Genomic DNA, 9539 nt, shown 5'->3' with positions numbered 1-9539 from the left:
CAGTTACACAAGTCTAATGTTTGAATTTAAAAAAAAAAAAAATGCATTAATAAAACTAAAAAACCTTTAAAGCTTTGCATCTAGTTTGTTTTAGTTTGACTGCATGAATCAGTATACTGTACATGTTAAGCAGCATTTCCAGTTCTTAAAGGAAAAAGGTGTGTCCATCTAAAGTATGACTGCAGCATAATCAGCATACCTGGACCTTCTCACGCGTTGTTTAGCAACATGGCTTAGTAAGGTGTGTTGAGGGCAGGCCTGCGCAGGCTTTACTGCACAATAGCAGGAAGAAGGGATCACATCCAACTTTGACCTCGTGTCAGTTGCGTCACGGCCTTCTTTGAGGAGGATTAACTGACAACAGAGCAGGTAATGGCGCTTTCTGAAGAGTTGCCGTTGCTATGGGTTTAGATACTTGTTCTACTACATTCTGTTGTATATGTCGAGTATTCCTGCGTAGGTTTTCTGTTTTGGTTTACCCTGTGTTGAAACTGCTAAATGTTAACAAACAACTGACTGACAATACTGTCCAAATGGTACCTATAGGCACCTAACTTTGCTGTAATATTAACTATATAATCGAAAAGTTGTACAATATTTAGCAACCCGGTGCATTCGTTGAGTGCTTTTATGTTACAGTTCTGAGCAGACGTCGTGCTGTCACATATTCTCGCTAGCTTGACACAGGCTGAAAGTCTGGCAACTTCAGAGAAATGGAGTGCCAATGCGAAAAGGACAACGCTGAGGATGCTGTTACAGGTGAGACGGAATAAAAAATAAACATTAAATTAAAAAATATCAAACACCATTAGACACCTTAAAGATGTTTGCGCTAGGCTAAGTGGGCCAATGTTGCTTAGGTTATTTGTATTTAAACTTCAATTGTATGACAGTAGGTATAGGAATTGGCACTTCGTGAGATGTTTATTAATCACGTTATACGGTCTGTACGGTCTCATTATGTAATGTGGTGTCTTCATGGTAGCAAAAACTAAATCGTTAAGTGTAGGCAGTGGAGTACGCAGTTCAACAAGTTAGGAGAAAAATGTTTTAACTTGGTTTAGTTTTTTGAAATAAATACACACAATCAAGAGCGCGTTCTCTCCACAGCTGAAACAAACCTCGTCACTGTCTATGCAATAAACAAGAGGGCAGAGATGGCAAAAGTACTCACTTTCCGTACTTAAGTAGAAGGACAGATACTTGTGTTAAAAAATATTCCGGTAAAAGTGGAAGTATTGATTAAACTCACCCCAGGTGTGTCTGTTAAAACACTGACTAAGACAACTTCTGTCTAGCTAAGTTTCCATCCACTTGCCAATCGAATTACAGTATCTGAAGTTTGGTCCAAAAAAAAAAAAAACTCATGCGAATAAAGCTAGCTAGTGAAAGTGTTGATGCTTCATTAAGACCAACGTGCAACCTAGCTAACAACAGGTGAAGAACACACCAGAACCACTAGCCAACTTACTTTAAATGTGAAGAACTATAGACCAAAAACAGGCTTAAATGAACAGTGAACTGGAAACATGAGTTATACGACTTACAGTTCTCAAAGAGGCACACACACAATCTCAGCTGGTTATCCTCCGGACAGCTTGTCTCTTTTTCATTTCTCTCACTTTTTTCTCCGTGTGGCGCGCTCACCCGCTCGCGGTGTGTGGCGCGTGTCCGCGCTATTTTCCGACATACATCTTGTACAAAACGAAAGTAACGAGACAATTTTGTAAAATGTAAGGAGTAGAAAGTACCGATATTTGGGTTAAAATGTAAGCAGTAGAAGTAAAAAGTCGCCACAAAAATAAATAGTAAAGTAAAGTAAAAAATCTACTTGAGTACAGTAACGAAGTATTTGTACTTCGTTACTTACCATCTCTGCAAGAGGGGAAAAGTATTCAGATACTTTAATTAAGGAAAAAGTACTAATACCACATTGTACATTGTTGAAGTAGAAAGTGGCATGAAAAGAAAATACGTAAGTACAAGTAGCGGTTACCTCAAATTTGTACAGTAGGGTACTTGAGTAAATGTACTTTTTTTAAATGCACCTGCAATGAATAGCCATTTCAAACTAAGCTGAAGTTTCCTTTTGTCAAAACAATCCTGAAATACATATAAATATAAAATTGATTTAAACCTTGATAATGCCTACAGGGACACACACACACACACACACACACACACACACACACACACACACACACACACACACACACACACACACACACACACAGCCCTGAATTAAACAATTTCCTTTTGCATTCCCCATTTAGGTGAAAGGTAAACCCCATGATAAGTTGTGTATTTTGCAATACTAATGTCATGTTTTCCTCCCTCCCTTCTCTTTATAGACTGGTGGCTGAACAGCAACAACATCCAAATGGGAGCTTTTACTGTGGTGGGGTATCTTCTCTACAGATTCTCACAGAGTCAGTCACTCACCCACCAACACACAAGTTTATATTAAGTTGGAAAAACAGAAAGCTCCCCTGACATAGTATAAGCTATGTTGTTTCACTGATTGATTGACCTGTCCTCCTCAGATATAGCAAGTCTGGAAACCGGAAAGCACAGTAAATCTAAAAATGTGAAGAAGATTAAACCTGCTTGACTTTATCTAAAATGTTTTTGATGAGATCAGACATCCCTGATGGTTTTATCAGGGGTTTAGCCAGGAACTATGGGTCCTATTTACAGAGGGTGACTCATTCCTCCCTCTATTTTTTGTGACAAATAGAAACTTACAGTAGGCCTATGCAGAATCATAGACCTGTGCATATTAATTTATTGATCGGAAACACACATATCTAAAGGATAAAGAAGGAGATAGGCTACTCTATGTTGTCAGCAAATCCTATGAAAAAACAACTACAACAACAAACAAACATGAATGAAACTGTGATGACCCCTGGTGTAGTACTTATAAAGTATTCTGCGCTCCCTGCAGCACTGCCAGCTCTGATCCGATGGCCGATTCGTCTGTTCTGCACTCTAACCGGTGAGTTTCGTCAGAGTGACACATGAAAGGTCACTTTCTCCTCCACGTTACAGTCTGGTCTTATCTGACAACTCACATGTTTGTGTATGATGTGAAATAAAATCACTACAACTTAAATGTCTGTTCTGCCTCAGGTCTGACAGCTCTCTGGAGTTGGGTGAGCCACCTAGTGGGAACCCTTCGTGGTACAAGATACACATTCTGAATTTCTGACACATGGGAATGAAACAAAAATATATCACCTATAAATTAAGGAAAGTCATATTCAAAATGTTCCAATTGTGTCTTGTATGTCAGGAATCCAGAGCCTGTGTAACTGGCTGGCTGGAATTTGGCGGTTTATTGAAGGTGAGTGCTGCAGGAGGAGCTACAGGTATGGAGAAGTTTTACAATTTGAATGGCTATGTATGGGTAGCCACAAGAAGTGACTCAGAAATTCAGCAGACACATGACAGCAATTTAGTATCTATGTGGAGTGGGGCGTACATGATAATTATAGGCCTGTAATTAAGCAACTGACTTACAATCTGTTCCTCCATCAGCATCTTCCTCCAAGTTCAAGTCGCTTTTTGGTGTCAACACGGGTCAGTTCACATTCATTTTCCTTTGATACATTTTTTCTTGTTTGTTCTGTTGAATGTAAAATATTTAAAACATAAATCATCAATTACAGCGGTTCTGCAAGTCTTTTATGATTTATCTAATAAAAACTTGTCACCTCTACATCAGTGATGGATCTGTCCAGCAGCACCGACAAACCAGGCCTAAGGCTAATCCTCCTAGGGCCCATGGGTGGAGGACGGACCTCCCTTGCAGATACTTTGTTGGGCAACCGTGAGACAAGGGCACCCGTGGGTCCCCTAATGGAGAGCACCAAGAGGAGGGCAGTAATGGATGGTAGAGAGGTTATAGTGATTGACACCCCAGATCTTTTGGGGTTGTCATTGGGGAACAACAACAGAGCCAGGGAAGCTCTGAGGAGCCTTCAGCTCACTGGTCCTGGACCGCACGCCTTCCTGCTGGTGATACGAGCTCCGGGCTCCAGCACAGAGATCGACCAGGATGTGGCTCAGGCAATCCGAGCCACCCTTGAGCTTTTCGGAGATGGGGTCGCGGGCTACATTCTCCCAGTGCTCACCCATGCAGACTGCCTGGGTCGGAAGCGTACTGTAGATCAGCTGCTTGATGTGGACTCTGGGGATTTACAAAGGGCTCTGTCTCTAAGCAACCAAAGAGCAGAGCTGGTGGACAACAGGCCAGACTGCCCTCCAGAGGCGCAGAGTGTGATACGCAGGCAGCTGGTGGGCCGTGTGGTGGAGATGAAGACACTGGGGGGGCATTTTGTCCACGAGCTGCAGAGGAGGGAGGACCGCATCAGGGAGGAGCTGCTAGCTGAAATGGGCTCTGCCCTGGCTGGAAAACTGGGACACACATGTGGATAAGAGAGTGTGTGTGTGTGTGTGGGGGGGGGGGTGGGGGGATAAGGAGACAGGATTCATTCAAGTGTTAAACATGTAATTTTGACTTTAAGTGCAAGGGTGAATCTTTGCCTGAGGTATTTTGTATATTTGTCACTCTGCTCGTTCACCACTGTCGAGATAAATGTACGACTGCTCAGAGGCCACCTTTTGGTTTTCAACATGCTACCCATTCTTTTGGTTAGATAACATTCACACACACTTAATTTTGCTATTCTTATGTGTTGTAATTCTTCCATGTCAGTATATCCTTTTGGAAAGGCCTGCACCTCATGTTTTCTTGCTCTCCTGCAGTGCTTGGCCCTCCACTTTCCTTCATAATTTATAAGACATCAAACTTTAAAGATGATCGGGGAAAATAAACTGAAGTCAGCAGCACTGTTCAATGTATTCTTTACTTTCTCCAGAGGCCTCTGAAATAGCATTACGACAAGATAATTAACAGTTACTATTCAAATTCAATTGCAGGTTTTAGAGATTGTATTTATGTAGTTGTGATCATAAAACAAATCCACATATTGTCAACAAATGAGTGTCCAGTTGAAATATGATATAATATCACTAAAGCTAGGATTCTGTAACTGTAAAGGTATCAAGTTCTCTCTATTTTTCAAGTAAACGTTGTCAGTCTAAGTGCCATTTTGGTCATTGACCTTTCATTTTCAGAATTGAGTTTGTCAACATTTTTAGGCAGGCAAATTCGAATGAGCTGAAACACAAGTAGATAAAGCATTCAACTAAACGATGCATACCTTCAACAGACCAATCAGGTTCCACATGGGCACAAGGATAATAAAACTAAGCAAAGGAAAGAAGGAAAGAAAATAAACCCCAGTGGTCTGCTGGTCTTTTGCCTAGTCTGACCTGAGAAAACGATATAGAAGGAAAAGCTAGCCCCAATCATTATGTACTAGCTCGTCTGGGAGCCAGGGACTGTTTACAGTGCTGCGCAGCCAAACAAACATACTGCAAAATTGAAAAAACAAATAAAAACAAGGTTTTCCAGTGTCACTTTTTGGTATAGCTTGTTACAGTTCAGTAAATGAATGTGTGTGTTTCCCACATCAGTTGTTAACTGGTCAGTGTTAGACTTGTTACATTCTGCACTAAAACACAATACCAGCCATTCTAATTTTATTCAATTTGAAGACCACTTTCAAAAAGAAGATCTGTTCTTCATGGCTAAATGTGCCATCAGCAGTGCAGGAATGTCACAATAGGAAGAGAGATCCATTTTCTATTGTATCCTCATTATTGTTGATACTATGAGATCAATCAGGACTGATTGGTGGCGGTCCTGAAAAAAAATTCAAGAGTTTCCATTGACAGAAAGTGCCAAAGTCCTTTACACTTGCATTGAAAAATCCTTTTTATTTTGACACTGACTCAAACGGCTCATCAGAAGGTCAAACATTGTGACACACCCACTGAAAATTAACATCAGATTGCAACTATTTAGCCACTTTTAGGTCTTTGTTTTAGTTTTTCTGCCTGCACAACAGTCTCATGAGTCGCACACCAAAGTAGAGCTAAACATCAAAGTGAATGATATTTTGGTTGAATTCTGAGCTACTCTCAAAATGGGAAAAATTCAACACAAGAAGAAAAGCTCATGTATCCTTTCACAGCGTAACCTAACAAACCATTAACTGTGTCACATTGTTTTAAATGAAGGAGACTGAAGAAGGCCATCACAATGTCATCATTATTTTAAGCCTTCCAGTATCTTCTTAATCTATTTATTTTCTATTTAACTTGTACCCAAATGTATTCTGGTCTGAAAGGGTTTTATGTTGAAGCATAAAAATGTTAGTACCCTACTTGCATTAACCTTGTATTTATTTGTATTTTTTTGGTGTTGTATTGTACATTTTCTATTTGTAACCTTTATGTAGGCCTACATATTTTGTTGTGTGTCAGCACTAGGAAGTGTTTATTTAAAATGTGTCAGAATAGTGCTATAATGGATGAGCCGTGCAAACGGCCAGACACAAAAATAAACAATTCACTCATTCACTCATTTACCCTGAAAGCAGCTTTTGAGTTCCACATCACGTCTCATGTGTGAATCCATTGTTTTCAATGCAATTTGAGACTCTACAGGTCTCAATGAAAAGATAGGAGGCCTATAGTGAACTATAGAAAGACTGAAAGAATACAAATAAATCCAAATCCTACTGCTTAAGAGGGTTTGTTAGAAAGAAAATCTAAAAGATGTTATTTATACATATTGGTGCATCACTGAAATTGTATACAATTCACCCTGCTGTACATTACAGCATTGAAATATGACTTCAATAAGTTGTTGTGGCAAATAATTTAGCAAACAGTTGCCTATTTACACATCCAGCAGACACAGATATTGGTCCCCATCTATTGAAAAATTATTTGTTTTTTTTGCTGCTAAATATTCACCAGTGATGTGCTAATCTTGTCTGCAATGCTTCAAATAATACACATTACCATTGGACTTACAAAAATACACAGAACAATCACAAAGAGACGCGCTACAGATATGCAAACAACCCCAAATAGATGCTGCATGACTGAGACTAGTCACAATATGACCAGAGACACAGACTGACTACAAATGACCCAAAATAAATGTAGTGAGACACAAACAACCACAATGCAAAATGACTACCAATATACTTCTGGGTGACTTATTCCTATCTACATAATAAATGTAGTTTGTGCCCAGGGCCCCATTGTCTCAATCCGTCAATGTGCATTTGGGGTGAATCAAAACCTGTTGCAAGCGTAAAACCAAAACAATGATCCAAAAGAGGCTAAAAAGCTGGGAACTTGGCTGGCTGATATAGGAATTATCTGTGCGCGATTCCTTCATCATGTGATCCATTTTTAATAAAGAAAAACTGATACTATACGCATTCAATCAACATTGATAGCATTCATCACTGAAACTGAAGTTACCTATCACCTGGGCTGAAAGCCTGGACACAGATTTAATTGATCTACATTAATACTGAAAACAGGATGTAAATCAGCATTGTGCAATTTATTTTATGTAGAACATGCCCACTAACGATTGATGAAACGAAGTGAAAAATACAGGGTTTCGCAGTCCCAGGGGAGGGACTGCTCGACTGTCAACTGACGCAGGCGGTGACAGCAATACGGAGCCAGCGAGACGCTAACTGCGCATGTCCGCGTCTACACGGACGGAGAGAGAGAGACAGACACAGACAGAGAGAGACAGAGAGAGAGAGAGAGAGCTATACTAGGGAAAATTGGCAAAGACAAAGGACCGAACAGCCTTTAGGGAAACAGGAGAGAGCAGATTCAGTTTTTACACCGGTTTATGATAGTCCAGCTGTGACACAACCGGGGGGAAGCGGCCAGGTAAGTGGTCGGCTCGAGAAAATGAAGTTATAAGACGAAAAGGAAGCGTTGTGTTTTGCTGTAGACACATGAGTCACGTTACGTAGAGCAGCCAGTAGATTATCGCCAGATATCGGTTACTATCATGGATTAATTGCATGTGTACATGTATGGTTTCAGAGTATAACAGCGGCTATCCTTACTAATGGACAGTAAGCTCCATAATGTGCGTGTCTAGTTTTGTTCGATGCTGTTGTCATATTTTGCTAGCTTACTGAGCAGGCTGCTTCCTCTATCCAGCCCAAGCTACTGGAAGTGTTTACCTTCTTCTCATTTTGGGGGTCTGCTGACCAACAGAAGATAGTAGCAGTATATAATGGCATGTCAGCTATCTATCACCGTCAACAACAAACTGTTTCAGTGGTTTGGCTGCTGTTTGAGCTCTGCTACTTTGTGTGTGTGTGTGTGTGTGTGTTTGGGGGGGGGGGGGGGGGGGGGGGGGGGGGGGGGGGGGGGGGGATTTGTGACCATTATTTGAAACGACAAATTTGTGAATTAACAACTCAGGTAGAGAAAATACAGCTTTTCTTTCTTTTTTTTTAGGTGGCTTTTCAAGAACTGCTCAGCATTAAATCCTTGTATGTGTTCCAGCGCTTCATGGTCTGCAGCCTGCTGATGGAAAGAATTGCAAAGCTATAGGCTTGGTGATTGAATGGAAAGAGCTGTCAACACACACCGAAGATGGAGGAAGTAGAAACGCACAGAGAGCAACGGCAGTTTGATTGACAACACCGCTGTGGTGTTGGAGGAGTAATCTTTTTGAGTTGGGAGCATCTGGAGTGTCTTTGGCAATCCCACAGTGAATCCCGTCCCCCCCCCCCCCCCCCCCCCCCCCCCCCCCCCCTCCCCCTCCTGTTGACCTTTCTTCCATCCTTTTGAGAGAGCAGGTGTTACAGCCACAGGTCTCATTTACCCTGCAACCCTCACCTCCCCCCCCCCCTCCCCCCCCAGTGGCAATACACAGAGACCCAAGCTCCTCTCTTCCAAGCGGCTGAGAGGTTGCTATGACAATGGTTGTCATGATGCTGATGTAGCGTTCTGAAGGTGGTAGTTGTGGAGGTAGTGGTGGAGCTGGGGGAGGTGGTGGTGGCGGTGGCAGGGGCTGCGGCGGTGAACGTCCAGGGATGGGAAGCGCTCCGTATCCAGCTGGTGAGTGGAAGGGGAAGGGGCGAGGCGGCCTACAAGAGCTGGGCTGCATGCCCTGGAAGGTCAGCAGGCAGAAAGGGGGGGGAGAGGTGGCGGTGGGAATGGAGGAGAGGAGGTGCAGAGAACCCAAGGACTCTCAGCAGCAGCAACAGCAGGATCTCTCATCTTCCTCTTCCTCCCTTACCCCCCCACTGCCTCCTCAGCCCTCTCTGACACCTCCAGCCATTTATCACGAGAAGCAGCGGAGGGAACTGTGCGCCCTGCACGCGCTCAATAACGTCTTCCAGGACGGGACGGCCTTCAGTAGGGACACCTTGCAGGAGATTTACCAGAGGTGGGAACGCTGTCTCACCAATCCATATCAATATTTAGCCTGTGTACATGAAATGTTGTGGATCATCTTTTAATCTCTCAACTTGTTGCAGGCTTTCTCCCAGCACTCTGGTGACGCCTCACAAGAAGAGCATGCTGGGAAATGGGAACTATGATGTAAACGTCATTATGGCAGCCCTGCA

The 9539-nt window shown here is 42.3% G+C and overlaps 2 protein-coding genes across 5 annotated transcripts in view; both read left to right on the top strand.

The window, feature by feature from the left end:
• Positions 1-183: 183 nt before the first annotated feature.
• Positions 184-8277, top strand: LOC117936574 (GTPase IMAP family member 4-like). Of its 4 annotated transcripts, XM_034859760.1 has the most exons (9): positions 184-369; positions 640-759; positions 2352-2429; positions 2948-2998; positions 3133-3183; positions 3296-3346; positions 3541-3582; positions 3728-4454; positions 8260-8277. In XM_034859760.1, the coding sequence occupies exons 2-8, from the start codon at positions 714-716 to the stop codon at positions 4438-4440; spliced, it is 1032 nt and encodes a 343-aa protein (XP_034715651.1). In that variant the 5' UTR covers positions 184-369; positions 640-713; the 3' UTR covers positions 4441-4454; positions 8260-8277. The 4 variants fall into 4 exon arrangements, with proteins under 4 accessions (XP_034715651.1, XP_034715650.1, XP_034715653.1 ...); XM_034859759.1 differs by lacking the exon at positions 8260-8277 and having other exon boundaries at positions 3728-4772; XM_034859762.1 differs by lacking the exon at positions 8260-8277 and having other exon boundaries at positions 236-369; positions 688-759; positions 3728-4772.
• Positions 8278-8704: 427 nt separating this feature from the next.
• The window catches only part of josd1 (Josephin domain containing 1), an 8313-nt gene continuing 7478 nt past the window's right edge, over positions 8705-9539 (top strand). The window contains exons 1-2 of the mRNA XM_034859775.1: positions 8705-9358; positions 9450-9539. The exon at positions 9450-9539 is cut by the window's right edge and continues 39 nt beyond it. Coding sequence (XP_034715666.1) covers positions 9003-9358; positions 9450-9539 — 446 coding nt within the window. The 5' untranslated portion in view covers positions 8705-9002. The remainder of the gene's footprint in view (positions 9359-9449) is intronic.

Source organism: Etheostoma cragini, chromosome 21 (assembly GCF_013103735.1).
Source record: "Etheostoma cragini isolate CJK2018 chromosome 21, CSU_Ecrag_1.0, whole genome shotgun sequence".
NCBI classification, from domain to species: Eukaryota; Metazoa; Chordata; class Actinopteri; order Perciformes; family Percidae; genus Etheostoma; species Etheostoma cragini.
This window is presented reverse-complemented; position numbering and strand designations above follow the sequence as displayed.